General features: G+C 41.0%; 1 protein-coding gene across 1 annotated transcript in view; it reads left to right on the forward strand.

The window, feature by feature from the left end:
- Positions 1–739: 739 nt before the first annotated feature.
- ARSJ (arylsulfatase family member J) overlaps positions 740–17231 on the forward strand; it is a 101534-nt gene continuing 85042 nt past the window's right edge. The window contains exon 1 of the mRNA XM_049885463.1: positions 740–2002. Within this exon, the coding sequence (XP_049741420.1) occupies positions 1605–2002 (398 nt within the window). The 5' untranslated portion in view covers positions 740–1604. The remainder of the gene's footprint in view (positions 2003–17231) is intronic.

The raw sequence follows: 17231 nt of genomic DNA on the forward strand, positions 1-17231 counted from the left end.
CCAGGTTCTTGGGTTGGCTGGGGACACCCTGTGGGTAAATTTGAGAAGGGTAAGAAGGAGTAAGCAATTTCAATATCTTCATCCTCTAAGGAGAAGCTAATGAGGAAGTCAGACTGTGAAGGTCAACTATTGTGAGAGGAAATGAACTGAACAACTGTAGGCCGTGACTATTTTAAAAAAAAAAAAAAAAAAGGGAGAAAAGAAGTAGGCAAAATTGGGGAGGGGGCCGGGGGGAAAGAAGGACTAGTAAAGGAAAACCACAAGAAAGAGGAAACAGTACGTCGCGCTGATTGCTGCTTCTCCTGTTGCTTCTCTCACTCCCTGCATCCGCAGCGATCCCCACCCAGCAAGGAGCTAAAACAAGTTTGCAAACGCGGCCTTCGGCCTGAGCAAGCGGGCTCCAAGTGCAGATCCACGAAGAGAAGCACCCGCTTCACCCTTCTCCACTGGCGCCGCGGTCGTTCTTACCCCTCTCCTGCTGACCGACGAGAGAGGGCAGACGGCGGGATGGGAAGCAATAGCTCTGGAGGACACCCCAGGATCCCAGAGGGCTCGGGCAGCCGGCAGCTAACTCTCTCTCTTTTTCTGGCAAAACCTCCCTCCCTCCTGCACGCTCCTCCCGGAAAAGAAAAAGGAAAGATCGAACCTCTAAGCCGGCCTTGCTGCCACCCGCCTCTTCCTGGGCCAGCTAAAGCAGAAAGGACCGTTCTGTGATTCACTGGACAAAGGGGGAGGAGGCAGCAGAGAAGTCTCAAGTGCCAAAAAACTAAGTGAGTTAGCTGACAGAACGCGCGCGCTCGCAGGCGCCTCCGCCGGGTGCACCGACTCCGCAAGGAGACCAAGTGGGCTCTGCGTGGACTGGCTGCCGGGGCAGGGACCCCGCTCAGTCCCCACGCCCTCCAGCGACCCCGGAGGACTCGTTGCCCGAAGTTCCAGAGAAAGGAGTGGTTAGCGGGAGAGGAAGATCAGGAAACTGGGCTTTTTTTTTTTTCCTCACTTCGCCGCCTGAGGAGTGTCGGGAGATTCTCAAACGCCTCAAATGGACCGGGAAAAATAAAGCGCCCTGGAAAAGTGGAGAAAGTGATCCGACAGCCGGTCCAGAGCGAGACGCGGCGGCTCAACTTTCCCAGTGTTTTCCAGGTAAGTGGACCACTGGGTGCACCGTCGATCCCGCAGCCAACAGTGCTAGCGCGCCCTAGAAAGCCTCGGCCCCCAACTTTGAGGACGTGTGGGTCATGAAACTTACTGTCCTGTGTGATTCTCAATTCCTTACTTGATTTTTTTCATTGGAGAACTCTTCAGTGGAGACATTAACTTCTTTGGTAGAAGCTGCTCTAGGGAATGAGGGAGAGAGGAAAGTGAAATCTGTTGGAGAAGAGTGACTCCTCCTTAGGTTCCCGAAGTCCCGTCTCTTGGACCATCACTTCTAAAAGAGAAGGATTAAAGTTGTTGGACGTGTTGACAGCTGCGAGGGGCACAAGACCTCATTCCAGGTGAAGACCCTCCACAGCCTGTCCCGTCTACCCCTCTGTGTGCATGTGTGCGCCGGCCGCGGCGGGGAGTGCGTGCTTCTGCGCTTGGAGCTTCAGCTGGGACCAGAGTGAATGGCCCCCAGGGTCTGCGCGGGGCCGCCGCCTCCGCCGCTTCCGCAGGTCTGGGTCTGGCCTGGAAAGATGCTAGCCATGGGAGCGCTGGCAGGCTTCTGGGTCCTCAGCCTCCTCACCTATGGTTACCTGTCCTGGGGCCATGGCTTGGAGGAGGAGGAGGAAGGGGCCATGCGAGCTCAAGCTGGAGAAAGAATGGAGACCAGCACAACTGCCACCTCCCAGCCCCATCTCATTTTCATCCTAGCGGATGATCAGGGATTTAGAGATGTGGGTTACCACGGATCTGAGATAAAGACACCCACTCTTGACAAGCTCGCTGCCGAAGGAGTTAAACTGGAGAACTACTATGTCCAGCCTATTTGCACACCGTCTAGGAGTCAGTTTATTACTGGAAAGTAAGTATTACTGGATCTTTTATTTATTCCTTGGAGAAATCTTAAGCATTTAATTAAGATTCAGCCTGTGATTTAAGGGAGTAACAGAAAGTATGAGGAAAAAATGAGCGAATGAATGGGTGAATGAATGTATGACTGATTTAAGGTATTGGGTCATGGTGAGTATTAAAATGAATACCCTGTTAACGTTCTGGAAAGTCTGGTTACCTTTCCTTACCCTCAGAGTCTTCTCTGAAGTGACTTCAGAGTTTATGACGCCATCAGGGCTTGCAAACACTCAACCACCCTCAAAAGATCTCCAGAAGTGTCTCCTGTTGTAACTCTATCCTGACTTTTGAGCATGTTCACATTTTGTTTCAGATGTCACAACCGTCACTAATAAGAAAGGCCAAAATATTTCTGGGACTCATGATTTGTTCTTAAATTTAGCATTTAATTATCAAAGCGATAGGTCATCACAGAGAGGAGGCCTAGGAAACAGATGGAAGGCATTATAAAATATGACCAATGTAATTCTGACTCTGCTTAGGTCTTTGATAGGTAACTTTTTCTTGTGGGATCATTAATACACAGTACAAATAAAGGCCGTATTTAATTATCAAGGCAATTCTCAAAATACAAGAAATTCAATAGTAAATATTCAACAGAAATTGAACTTCCTTTGAAGGTTTCCGCTGCTGATTCTCACATCTCTGAAACTTTCCTGATTAACAAAAATAAGATGATTTGGATGCTCAAGTGTTCATAATACTGTTGTCATTTTGCTAAAGAGCTAAATCTTCTACTTAAGGTGTTCACACATTTTCATGTTTTTACTCTATCCTATTAGAATATAGGTTACTCTAACTGGTTTGGATGCCCAAATTCAGCCTATGGAACAGACCTAAATTAGGAGTTGAGGGTCAAGCTACCACTGGGACAACCTACCACTGAGGCAGAAGAGAAGCCTTTGTTGGTTTTAGTCTATATATCTGGTGATTTCAGTTGCAAGGAAACCTTGATTCAGTGAAGTTGTTCTTGGAAATAGATCTTGTAAAAGTAGCCAGTATCCACTGGAAAAATAAAGACTATTTTGTAGGAATCTCTGTCTTGCAGGGACTTTTGCTTACAGCATGATTTCCACTACTTAGCAAACTGTCAGAACTTAGCGTCACTGCCAGAAAGGAAAAAAAAAAAAACCTCATCCTTCCTTCTCTTTAGAGAGAGAAAAAAAGAAGCTTTGCTGTAGTCCAGAGTCCTTTTAAAGGTTAATTGTGGCAAAAGGAAGTCAAGAGTATTGGACACTTATAAAGGAGCAGATTGTTGGCTGGAAAATAATAAGTCCATGTGGTGGCCTGGAAGTCAAATTCATGTCTAATCGCAACTACTCGTATATTTAGTTCATGAAATAAATGTGTCGTAAACGCTTACTCAGTCTCTTCAAGTAATGCATAGAATTTAGATTTACCCCTATCATCATTAATTGGAAAACATAGGACTAAATTATATGATTTTATCTTTCACAATAATGCATATGTTCAAAGTTTTTCACCAAACGAGAATTTAGTTCCTAAATGTTATCTTCCACTGATAAACTGTCTGGGTTTAATATCTTAATTTTTATGATGACTTAATTAAAGAAAAGAGAAACTAAGCTGGAAATAATTCCTGATTTTTCCCTTTGGCCAGATACTGACTCTCCTGTACTTTCAATGCCGTCAGACATTAATGACAGGACATCTTTTCCTATTAAGATTTGCTGTTCAGTGCAACATGTTGTGAAACTGCTTTGTTACCAAAAAGTTCACATAGCTACTGCAGTTTGATTCCAATTTCTATTTGAATTACACAGTTGAGGATGCTTTCACTTGCAGTCTTCCTTTTACACAAATTGCTGGAAGGAATTATAACTTTCTTTTGAATGAACACAGACTAACAGGAAGAAAGTGGCTATGGGCTAGTTTGGGCTAAGTTTCAATAATGTAGAGGAGCCAGGAGGATATGATCATTTGTCCTTTCCAGCAGGACAAATAGGGATAGTAAAATGCCTGTGCTTTCTGGATCCTATAATGTAAAAAAGGAAGCCATGAAAACCTAAATGGACTGAATTATTTTAAGGTAAAATTAAGCTATTGGAAATGTGAGAATATTGCAATATCTCTAGGTTACAAAGAAAACTAGTTTAAATAATTGATGCTGAAGTTGCTTTTGATGGTATTAGCAAACCTACTCTCCTCTTTACATTTTGCTAGTCAAAGTGTAAAATCTATTTACTTCCTCTGTACAAATCTATAGCAAATTCCAGATTTCTTTAATAACATACATGATATAAGTCTGGCAATACAGAGCATCAGTCAGTTTCTCAATGAGCATTCATTGTGTGCCAGACTTGGCATTGGAGGCATGAGGAACAGACAAGAAACAATCCCTAATCTCTAGAAAGTGGTTCCCAAATCCGAGTGTGCATAAGAATCCTTCAAACTTCCAGGTAAAATGCAATGGGCGCAATGAATGATTCAGCTTCAGCAGGTCTGGGGTTGAGCCTAGAAATCAGTATTAGTTTAATGTACAGGTTAGGTTATTCTGATAAGAACACTATTCATAATAAATTAAAAGTATTATTATTGAATGCTAGCATCTATTGAGCAGTTACTGTGTTCTGGGATAATGCATTTTCTCTCCTTAATCCTCACAATCATTCTATGAGGTAGTTGCTATTGGTATCCCTATCTTATAGACTCAGCAACAGATTCCGAGAGGAGTAGTGGTGCAGGGGTTCTGTACACTGGACTTTGAGAAACAGCACTGTAGGCATTTATAGTCAGCCTGGGGAGATGAAAGTTTTATTGAAAAACTGGCTACCTGAAATGAATTTATTTCAAAGTAATTTTCTCATCTTAGCAATTTTTTAAGAATTTTTTTTTCAGAGAAATGACACATTTTCTTGTCAAAAGAGGTCGTAGCAATGGATACATAAAGAAAATTACAACTTCTACAAAATTGAGACATGAGTTTTATGCAGTCGGACTTCAAAGTAGGAAAGGTTGACAGTCTGAACAGGATTTTTAAGTTTGACAAGAACTTTGTTTTTACTATTTTGTTACTCATTTATCCCTCTTGAAGTACCACGATGATTGTTTTTAACAAATGCAGAGGCAACCCAAGTCATGTGTGCCAGTTATAATCAGAATATTTGATGAACTTATTTTGTTTTAAGACGAATTTACATACTTTTCTACATAAGGTCATAGGTCCAGTGATCCCCTCCAGGCAATATTATTGAGAAAAAATGTATGATGGCAGTTTAATCTGGAAAATCAAGATGCTAAAAAGGCCTTATCAGAGAATAATTTGATTCATTAAGCCATTCATTCAGCAAAAAATAGTGAGCTCCTAATTAATGCCCAACGCTTTTGTGTCATTGGGGAAATACTGGTGAACCAGACAGAAACCCTCCCTTCAAGGATCTTATGGGAAAGGACAGACAATAAATGTGCACCAAATTACACATATGATTTCACGCGGTGGTGATATTATGAAGAAAAACAGAGTAGGGTAAGTAGAAAGAGAATGATGAGGATGGTGGTGGTGTTTTCAGTAGAATGGTCTGAGGGGACCTGAAAAGTAAGGCAGAAGCTATGCGAAGGCCTGGAGAAACGACATTACAGGTAGAGGGAAGAACAAGTGCAAGGGTGCTGGTGCAGGAATGAGCTTGACATGATCAAGAGTTTAAGGCTCTTAGAAAAAGTTTAAGGCCTTAGACAAAGAAGGGCAGTGGTTGAGAGGAGTGACCAAGAGGATGGTGTTGGGAAATAAGTTTATGTGGATGTATGACATAGGCCAAGGTTAGAACTTTGGATTTAATTCTAAATGTTACAGAAAGCCATTGTGAAGTACTGAGCAGAGAAAAGGCATATCTAATTTGCATATTTTAAAGATTAAATCTTATTACTGTTGAAAAAATAGAATCTAGGGAAGCCAGAGTAAAAGCAGAGGGACCAGAGTCCTGGTGAGCAATGAAGAATGGGGGCAGTGACGGTGGTGAGAAGGATAGCACACACAGAGAAAAATGCACAAATAATAGATGCATAGCTCAAAGAAGGAAACCCTGGTGGCGTAGTGGTTAAGTGCTACAGCTGCTAACCAAAAGATCGGCAGTTCAAATCCACCAGGCGCTTCTTGGAAACTCTATGGAGCAGTTCTACTCTGTCCTATAGGGTTGCTATGAGTTGGCATCAACTCAACGGCAACAGGCTTTTAACGGGTTAGCTCAAGGAATTTAAAAAAAAAAAAAAAATCAAGAAACAGCATTACCAGTATACCAGAAGCCTCGCTCAGCCTCTTTCTGAACATTTGTCACTATCCCTCTCACTGCTCACTAAGGGTTATCACTCTCCCCACCTTATATAAATGGAATTACAGAGAATATCCTCTTTCCTAGTTAGCTTTTTTGTCTCAACTTTGTGTTTGTAAAGTGTTTTCATGTTGTTGCCTGTAGACATAATTCTTACTTCTCATTACCGAATAGTATTCCTTGTTTTAAATATACCATAGCTTTCTTATCCTCTGACAGACATGTGTCTCTCAGTTTGTCGTACTGTGGGGGCTTGTGTGTTGCTGTGATGCTGGAAGCTATGCCACCAGTATTCAGATACCAGCAGGGTCACCCATGGAGGACAGGTTTCAGCTGAGCTTCCAGACTAAGACAGACTAGGAAGAGAGACCCGGCAGTCTACTTCTGAAAAACATTAGCCAGTGAAATGCTTATGAATAGCAGCAGAACATTGTCTGATATAGTGCTGGAAGATGAGCCCCCCAGGTTGGAAGGCACTCAAAAGATGACTGGTGAAGAGCTGCCTCCTCAAAGTAGAGTCGACCTTAATGACATGGATGGAGTAAAGCTTTTGGGACCTTCGGTTGCTGATGTGGCACAAGTCAAAATGAGAAGAAACACCTGCAAACATCCATTAATAATCAGAACCTGGAATGTGTGAAGTATGAATCTAGGAAAATTGGAAATTGTCAAAAATGAAATGGAACGCATAAACATCAATATCCTAGGCATTAGTGAGCTGAAATGGACTGGTATTGGCCATTTTGAATCGAACATTCATATAGTCTGCTATGCTGGGAATGACAACTCGAAGTAGAATAGTGTTGCGTTCATCATCAAAAAGAACGTTTCAAGATCTATCCTGAAGTACAATGCTGTCAGTGATGGGATAATATCCATACACCTACAAGGAAGACCAGTTAATATGACTATTATTCAAATTTATGCACCAACCAGTAGGGCCAAAGATGAAGAAATAGAAGATTTTTATCAGCTGCTGCAATCTGAAATTGATTTAACATGCAATCAAGATGCATTGATAATTACTGGCAATTGGAATGCAAAAGTTGGAAACAAACAAGAAGGACCAGTAGTTGCAAAATATGGCTTTGGTGATAGAAACAATGCCGAATATTGAATGATAGAATTTTGCAAGACCAACGACTTCTTCATTGCAAATACCTTCTTTCACCAACATAAATGGTGACTATATGGACCTCGCCAGATGGAACACACAGAAATCAAATTAACTACGTCTGCAGAAAGAGATGATGGAAAAGCTCAATATCATCAGTCAGAACAAGGCCAAGGGCCAACTGCAGAACAGACCATCAACTGCTCATATTCAAGTTCAAGCTGAAACTGAAGAAAATCAGACCAAGTCCATGAGAGCCAAAATATGACCTTGAGTATATCCCACCTGAATTTAGAGACCATCTGAAGAATAGATTTGACGCATTGAACACTAGTGACCGAAGACCAGACGAGTTGTGGATTGACATCAAGGACATCATCCATGAAGAAAGCAAGAGATCACTGAAAAAACAGAAAAGAAAGAAAAGACCAAGGTGGATGTCAGAAGAGACTCTGAAACTTGCTCTTGAGCGTCGAGCACCTAAAGCAAAAGGAAGACTTGATGAAGTAAAAGAACTGAACAGAAGATTTCAAAGGGTGTCTCAAAAAGAAAAAGTAAAGTATTATAATGACGTGTGCAAAGAGCTGGAGATGGAAAACCACAAGGGAAGAACACGCTCGGCATTTCTCAAGCTGAAAGAACTGAAGAAAAAATTCAATCCTCGAGTTGCAATAGTGAATGATTCCATGGGGAAAATATTAAACGATGCAGGAAGCATCAAAAGAAGATGGAAGGAATACACAGAGTCATTACACCAAAAAGAATTAGTCGATATTCAACCATTTCAAGAGGTAGCATATGATCAGACACTCAGGGTACTGAGGGAAGAAGTCCAAGCTGTTCTGAAGGCATTCGAGAAAAACAAAGCTCCAGGAATTGATGGAATATCAATTGAGATGTTTCAACAAACAGATGCAGCGCTGGAGGTGCTCACTCGTCTATGCCAAGAAATACGGAAGGCAGCTTCCTTTCCAAATGACTGGAAGAGATCCATATTTATGCCTATTCCCAAGAAAGGCGATCCGACCGAATGTGGAAATTATAGAACAGTATCATTAATATCATACGCAAGCAAAATTTTGCGAAGATCATTCAAAAACGGCTGCAGCAGTATATCAACAGGGAATCGCCAGAATTTCAGGCTGGCTTCAGAAGAGGACGTGGAACCAGGGATATCATTGCTGATGTCAGATGGATCCTGGCTGAAAGCAGAGAATACCAGAAGGATGTTTACCTGTTTTTTATTGATTATGCAAAGGCATTTGACTGGGTGGATCATAACAAACTATGGATAACACTGTGAAGAATGGGAATTCCAGAACACTTAATTGTGCTCATGAGGAACCTTTACATAGATCAAGAGGCAGTTGTTCGGACAGAACAAGGGGATGCTGATTGGTTTAAAGTCAGGAAAGGTGTGTAGCAGGGTTGTGTTTTCCACCATACCTATTTAATCTCTATGCTGAACAAATAATCTGACAAGCTGGACTATATGAAGAAGAACTGGGCATCAGGTTTGGAGGAAGACTCGTTAACAACCTGCATTATGCAGATGACACAACCTTGCTTGCTGCAAGTGAAGAGGACTTGAAGCACTTACTAATGAAGATCAAAGACCACAGCCTTCAGTATGGATTACATCTCAACATAAAGAAAACAAAAATCCTCACAAGTGGACCAATGAGCAACATCATGATAAATGGAAAAAAGATTGAAGTTGTCAAGGATTTCATTTTACTTGGATCCACAATCAACACCCATGGAAGCAGCAGTCGAGAAATCAAAAGACGCATTGCATTAGGTAAATCTGCTGCAAAGGACCTCTTCTAAGTGTTGAAGAGGAAAGATGTCACCCTGAAGACTAAGGTGTGCCTGACCCATGCCATGGTATTTTCAATCACATCATATGGATGTGAAAGCTGGACAATGAATAAGGAAGACCGAAGAAGAGTTGACGCCTTTGAATTGTGGTGTTGGTGAAGAATTTTGAATATACCATGGACTGCCAAAAGAATGAACAAATCTGTCTTGGAAGAGGTGTGGCCAGAATGCTCCTTAGAGACAAGGATGGCGAGACTGCGTCTTTCATAATTTGGATATGTTGTCAGGAGGGATCAGTCCCTGGAGAAGGACATCATGCTTGGCAGAGTACAGGGTCAGTGGAAAAGAGGAAGACCCTCAACAAGGTAGATTGACACAGTGGCTGCAACAAGGAGCTCAAGTATAACAACGATTGTAAGGATGGCTCAGGACCGGGCAGTGTTTCTTTCTGTTGCGCATAGGGTCGCTATGAGTCGGAACCAGCTCGACGGCACCTAACAACAACAACATTCTTATCCTCTCTATTACTGATGAACATTTGGGTTGTTTTCAGTGTTGGGCTACTATGAATAGTGCTGTGTGAACATACTTGTATAGGTTTTTTGGCAAACGTATGTATGCTTCTTTCTTGGATATCTATCTAGGAGTGGAATTGCTGGGTTATGGGGGTACGTAGGGCCAGTTTTTGTAGACTCTGTCCAACTGTTTTCCAAAGCGGTTCTTCCAGTTTACAGTCTCACCAGCAATGCTTGCAGAGGTCCATTTGCTTCACATCTTTATCAACATTTGTTTTTGGTTTTCATTTTAGTCATTCTGGTGGCTATGCAGTGATAGAGCATTATGGTTTAAATTTGTATTTCCCTGATGACTAAGTTGAGCATCTTTTCATATATGTATTGACCATTTCAATATCCTTTTTTAAGAAGTGTCTTTTCAGATTTTTTGCCCACTTTCCCATTATATAATTGCCTTTTCCTTATTGGCTTGTAGGAGTTCTTCATATATTCTAGATGAGTCTTTTGTCAGATATATGCATTGCTGATATCCTCTCCCATGCTGTAGCTTGCCTTTTCACTCAGTTAGTAGTCTTTTTGCTAAACAGAAGGTTTTAGCTTTATTGTGACTAAACTTATAATTTTCTACTTTTTATGTCCTTTTTAAGATATCATTGCCTACCCCAAGGTGATAACAATGGTATATTTTTCTAAAATGTTTTATTTTTATATCTAAACCTACAGTTCATATTGAATTAATTTTTAGTATGGTGTGAGGCAGAGTTCAAATTTAATTTTTTCCATCTGTATATCCATTTGACCCACACCATTTAAAAGATCATACTTTCTCCACTGCACTGCAGTGTCATCTTTTCCATGAATCAGATGAACATACATGATTAGGTCTGCTTCTGGAATCTATCTTGTTCATTGGTCTCTTTGCCTATTCTTGTGTGGATACCACATTCTCTTATTTAAAGAGTGTAAGTCCTCCTGCTTGTTTCTTCTTTGGAATTGCCTTGGCTATTCTTTACCAGCTCATTCATTTTAATATGAAAAGAGGGACAGGGTGGGTGTACAGATGCAAATAGGTTGGAAGATTTGGTTATGGTAATATGAGGTAGTTCTTTTCTGAATTCTCCTACTTCCTAAGTGAAATAATAAATGAGGTCATTCACTGAGAATGAGGATCTGGAGGTTTAAAGAGAAAGATAGATATGGAATATCCTTCTAGAAGAGTGAGAAAGTGAATTGAGTGGGAAAATGCAGTAAAAGTACTGACCAGCAATGAGAACCCTCTTGAGATTTGTGGTCATAAATTTAAACAGAGACCAATCATTGGGTAGTTTGTTTTTCTCCCACCATGCTTAGGTGTTTGTGTGCAGAAGCAGCACAGTTGAAGAGGTAAATTTAACTAGATTTGGGGCTTTGCCAAATGAATAGAGTGGTAGATCATGACTCTTAACTTGGCAAGGAAAGGGAGAAGACTATAGAGGGCTTATGTTCTGTAAAAAAGTGTCGAATCAATGCATTGACTGGATGGAGTTGAAGTGAGAACACTACCATAAACTTGAAAAACTGAAGAGGTAATGATGGTAGGGGCAGTGTATGCTTGAGATAAGATTTTGCAAGTCGTGCAGTTTTTATAAATGATAAGTGAGTAAGTGCTAAGGTGAGATGGAGGAAAATATCTTTGGGAATGAGGAAGGAAAGGTATAAAAAGGCAGGACATTGGATTAATTATTTCTCTGAATATTAAAATCATTGGGAATGATGAAAAGTAGTAGTAAAGAAGACAGTGACCCAGGTGCTGGAATCATCTGTGAATAAGGAGTACACCCACTGCTGCCAAGTTGATTGCTACTCATAGGGACCCTAAAGGACAGAGTAGAACTGCCCCATAGGATTTCCAAGGAGCGCATGGTGGATTCGAACTGCCAGCCCTTTATTAGCAGCTGTAGCTCTTAACCAGTACGCTTCCAGGTTTTCCATAAGCTTAGAATTAGGCAAAGGACTTTAACAGGGAAAAATAGTGAGTTTGTTGCCTAGATTTTCAAGAGAGTTGAAGTTTTAAAGGGAGATGGGCGCGAACATTGCCTAGAAGTGCCAATGAGGAACTAGGAGGACCCCCAGCCATGCTGCAGGCTCTGTAGTAATTCGGATGTGCATACAAGACCAACCCCAAGTTGAGGAGTAGCAGGGATAGTCAGCAGTTGCCTGGAGCAAGAAGGTGGAGAAAATATTTAGGGAAGGAATTGACGTTATAGGAGATTATGCTCGTGACTGACTTTCAGTAACAGAGTACTCATTGGCAAGTTTTAGGAACTTGGAGAGGAAAGAGATTGAATCAGAGCAGAGGATGTACAGAGATGTGGAGACTAGAACCTGAGTGAAAATACATCAGGAAGACTGAAATTATGGCGAAGATTTAAATAAACATGGCTGAAAGGCTTTTTCCAGATGATCTCTTAGGAAATGGTAGGTGTTCGGTTTTAGCTGTAGTCTCTTTCTGGAGACTGGTTGATCCAGCCATCCTGGTTGTCCATCTTCAACTTCTGCAGCCATGCTGTGTACAGTGAAATGCACAGTCAGGAGCTCTCAGGGCCCAGTTAAGTTCAGGAAGACCGGATCCACATAGACCTCCTCTGTGCACTGCAGTAGGCTGTTGAGGCAATGGAGTAAGGTCTCCAAGGAGTTTTCATAGTATTGCTTTAAGATATTAAATTATCAGTTGACAATTGTCCTAGTGTTGGAAACGCTGACAAAGCAGTTTCTCTCTGCTACTCTCACAGGAGAAGAGTCAAAGAAGCAAAGGGGAATAAAAACCAGTTACTACAGAGTCAGTTCCAACTCATGGTGACCCTATGTGTTTCAGAGTAGAACTGAGCTCCATAGATTTTCATTGGCTGATCTTTAAGGAGTAGATCACCAGACCTGGCACCTCGGGGTAGATTATAACCACCAACCTTTCGGTTAGTAGCTGAGTGTTTAACCGTGGTTATTCCATATCATAGACATGTGTACACACACACACACACACACACACACTTCCCCTCAGCTTGTATTTGAAACCTAAGGATCATGTGTGCTTCTTCTTCCATCCACTTCTTTTATCTTTTCGTTTTAGCTAGTATTCTACACCCAGAGGGACTCAATAAATATCAGTTACTAAGAGTTCACTCATTACATTCGTCAGTATTTGGTTAATACATAAACATCTAGAAAAACTTAAATGTTTATGGTTAAGAGTTTAGAAGAAAAAGGAGATTCTTCAAAGCTTTGCATTGTCTTTGAAAAATGAATATAACAACAAGCGGAAAGAGTGGCTTTAAAACCTCAGACACGTTCTTTTCAAAAAGAATATCTCAGTAGTCAAGAATATTCAACAAAATAGCTACCCTTTTTCTATGGAGCCATATGGATTTTTCTAACAGTGGAATCATGGTCAGGTAAGCTATTGGCACTCACTTACGATCAAAGTTTCTGCCTTCAAATGACCCTTTTTAAAAGACATGCTTTGAAGTGAATTCCTATTCAGGTAATTCTGTTGTGCTTCCTGAATAGCTATTCTGAAAGGTAGAAATTTACACAGGTGCAGAGGCTGAGAACATCTTGTTTCATCCAGGTGACCTCTCCCAAACATCAAAGATGGAAGGAGCAAAAGACTTGGAGTCCCTGCTTCTAATATGAGCTCAGTATGAAAGCTTCCTTTATTTCAAATTTTGATATCATCCATTTTTTTTCCTATAGCAATATTCTAGAATTACCTGATTTAATCTTCTTATGTAAGTATTTTACTTTGATATAGTGTTGATCAAATGTACTTTTATCATTCTAGACATTAAATATTCCCATTTAATATTCTAGGTATTAAATATTCACATTTGAGGCATTTATGCCTCTCCTGTGCTCTATTGCAAAAGAAGTTTTTTACCTCTAATATTTTACTCGGCATTTCTGGAGCCCTGGTAGCATAATGGTTAAGAACCCAGCTGCTAAACAAAAGGTCAGCAGTTCAAATCCACCAGCTACTCCTTGGAAACCCTATGGGGCAGTTCTACTCTGCTCTATAGGGTCGCTATGAGTTAGAATCAACTCAAAGACAATGGGTTTTGTCTTTTTTTTTTTTGTAATCTTTTACTCCCTCTCTCCTAATACATCTAACACATTTGCTGCACTAAAATATGACTTCCATTACATCACCACCCTCGGCAGACACCCTCCCTGGTTCCCCACTGACTACCCGAGAGTGGGAAAGAAATGAATTTTTACTAAGGGCCTTCTTTGTGCTAGTCACTTTTCAGACATCCTGTCACACGACCGTCACATCTACCCTGAAGGTAAAATATTTTTATTATTTTGGAAAATATTTAGCAAATGTCTTCATTTTATGGGTGATCTATGAAGGTTTTAGAGGGATTATGTACGTCCGTCATGGTCACACAGCTTCTAAGAGGCAGAGCGTCTATTTGAACCTAAACTTGTGTGACTTCAACAAAACCCTTGCTGTTTTCATCTCCACATTCTCCCTCCTGTGGAAATCGTGGACACTTTAGTCCAGTCTTCAAATAAATTTTTCAGCCTTGTATTCCTCTTCCTACCTTCAAACTTTTTGCCCCAGAAATGTATAATTCACTGTTTCTCGAGCAGATCTCACAGTGACTTCCTGTCTTCTTTTGCTCATACTGTTTCTGCTCCTTGGAATTCACACTTCACCTCTCTCTTTGCCCAAATGCCAACCACTCATTAAGACTCAGCTAAAATTCCACTCTCCCTGTACAGCTTTCCATGATTCCCTAGCCAGAAATAATTTATCCCAACAGTGACCTTTCAAAATTCTTCCTATAACTATCTTATTATGCATGATTTTCCACCTTGTTCAGAGCCATTACTCTACCTTTTACCTCCCTTGCCGGTCCCCTTGTAACCAGACTCTGATTTATAATCTTCATAAATCACACAGCACCCAGCCCAGTGCTTTGTACTAAAAAAAAAAAAAAAAAAATTAATAGGTACTAAATAAATGTGTGAGGAATGAAGGTATGATGAATAGATGAATCAGTATTTCCTTCTGGCAGGCAAAATGATAGAGTATAAATAGCGTAGACTTTATAGTGAGGAAATCTAAATTACTGTGCTGATTCCACCAACAGATTACAGTGACCTTGAATAAGTCATTTAATCTTTCTGAAACTCCATGTTTTCAACTGTATAATAGGGATAATGACAATATATACCTTACCAAACTCAAAAGTTACTCAGTTGACCAACTGAGGTAATAATGTATGAAAATACTTTCTTACTACATGCTCTTTGAGTTATCACTCCAGGGTACTTATACTTCCCCCAAAGTGCTATGAACCCTTACACCTCTCTTCCCTTCTAAGCAGGGTTCCCTTTGCTGTAATACCTATAATTCTTCTCCGGGAAAACTCCATTGCCTCCTTCCAGATCCTCTATCACCTTCATCTCTCCAATCCTTTTCTGACCGTATTCTCAGCCCACCCCAGATTTCTGTTTTGCATGATTCCCTCTTAATGGAAGTGCATAGAGAATTGCCTGGCATAATGTATTAGACGCTCAGTACATGCTAGTTTTAGGTTTACGTGAATCCTTTGGGGCATTTATTTTAAACAGGAAAGGAAAAATCTTTCCAGAGACTCAAAGAACTACTCTTCTACATTTTATTTCCAAAATGGGCATATGTAGGAGCCTTGAATGAGGACAGAAATGAGGACAACACTCACGAGCCTTTTGGGTTTACCTTAAATAGGCTTTTACACAATTTCCTTTGGGGTATAATAAGATGAGGTAGCCAACATATACTGATAGAATTCTTAGTGCACAAAAGGATGCTGAGTGTCATTTTTTTTTTTCCAACCCTTTCATTTTATAGGAATGAATGGCACGTCTCAGCTGAGAGAGTAGGAACAATAATAAAATCTCTCTATCACATAAGCCACACCAAATCTACCAGCTACCTAGGCCTGGGCCTGATAGGGAGACATGGCAGAAAATAATCAGTAGGTAATTATTTCCTTACTGAGGAAATATATCAGTATGCATTTGTCAATCTTGGTTGTTCTCAGTCTTGGCAGTTGGTGAAGACAATAAGGGAACTAGAACTAGATGAGGAAGAGCCTGGGAAAACTGACTGGACCCCATGGTAGTACTGGATTGCTCCACACACATTGTCCAAACAGGCTTGGCAAATATGGTTTGGCAAAATTCAGCATCCAAGAAGGTCCAAACCAGCAGGGGAACACAGCAGCAGGAACTTGGGTGGCAACCGACACTTGATTAAATTAGATTCATGACCACAGATCTTAAATGAGGCCTTCATAAATGTCCATCAGTCTTTCTATTTTCCTCTAGTATGTGTCCCGTTCTTCAGAACTACTGTTCTAAAATTTCTTTTTCTGTTCAAACTACCAGTATCTTCTCATCAGCTCATGACCTTACCTCAGAATTCTGCTGAAAGAACAGAAGCAAAAATAAAATACCTCTATCATGTGTTGCTGTTAGCTGCTATTGAATTGATTCCAACTCATGGCAACCCCATGAGTCAGAGCAGAACTGTTCCGTAGAGTTTTCAAGGCTATAACCTTTCAGAAGCAGATCACCAGGACTGTCTTCCAGGGGGCCTCAGGGTGAGTTTGAACCACCAGCCTTTTGACTAGCAGCTCAGCACTTTACCAATTGCACCACCCAGGGATTCCCCCCTACCATAGTACCCACTGCTGTCCAGTCTATTCCAACTCATATTAGCAACACCAAATGTGCCAGTCTACAGGTTTCAATTAAAAAAAAAAAAAAAAATCTGTTGCTGTCAAGTCAATTCTGACTCATAGCAACCCTATAGGACAGAGAACTGCCCCATAGAGTTTCCAAGGAGCGCCTGGTGGATTCGAACTGCCGACCTTTTGGTTAGTGGATGTAGCTCTTTACCACTGTGCTGCCAGGGTTTCCACTGTATCAATAGACATTTGTTTTTTGCCTTCCTGTCTGTATCAGGGATTGAAGTACACACACCTGTCATTCCCCTTGAGTTCCCTCTTCCCTCCTCAAGGAATTGATTCCTGCAATTTTACTCTTTCTCTCCTTTGGTATTAACTACTTGTCTGTACGTTTGTCACACAGTGGTAACTTGCTTATTGCTATGATGCTGGAAGCTATGCCACCAGTATTTCATATACCAGTAGGGTCAACCAGGACGGGCAGGTTTCAAAGGAGCTTTCAGGCTAAGACACACCAGGAAGAAAGACCTGGTGATCTACTTCTGAAAACTAGCCAATGAGATCCTATGTATCACAATAGAACATTGTCTGATTTAGTGCTGGAGGATAAGCCCCTTATATTGGGAGGTGCTCAAAATAGACAGTGGCCACAAGGGACTCGAGCATACTGATGATCACGAAGATGATACAGGACTAGGAAATGTTTCATTCTGTTGTATGTCAGGTAGGC

This window comes from Elephas maximus, chromosome 5 (genome assembly GCF_024166365.1).
Source record: "Elephas maximus indicus isolate mEleMax1 chromosome 5, mEleMax1 primary haplotype, whole genome shotgun sequence".
Taxonomy (NCBI): domain Eukaryota; kingdom Metazoa; phylum Chordata; class Mammalia; order Proboscidea; family Elephantidae; genus Elephas; species Elephas maximus.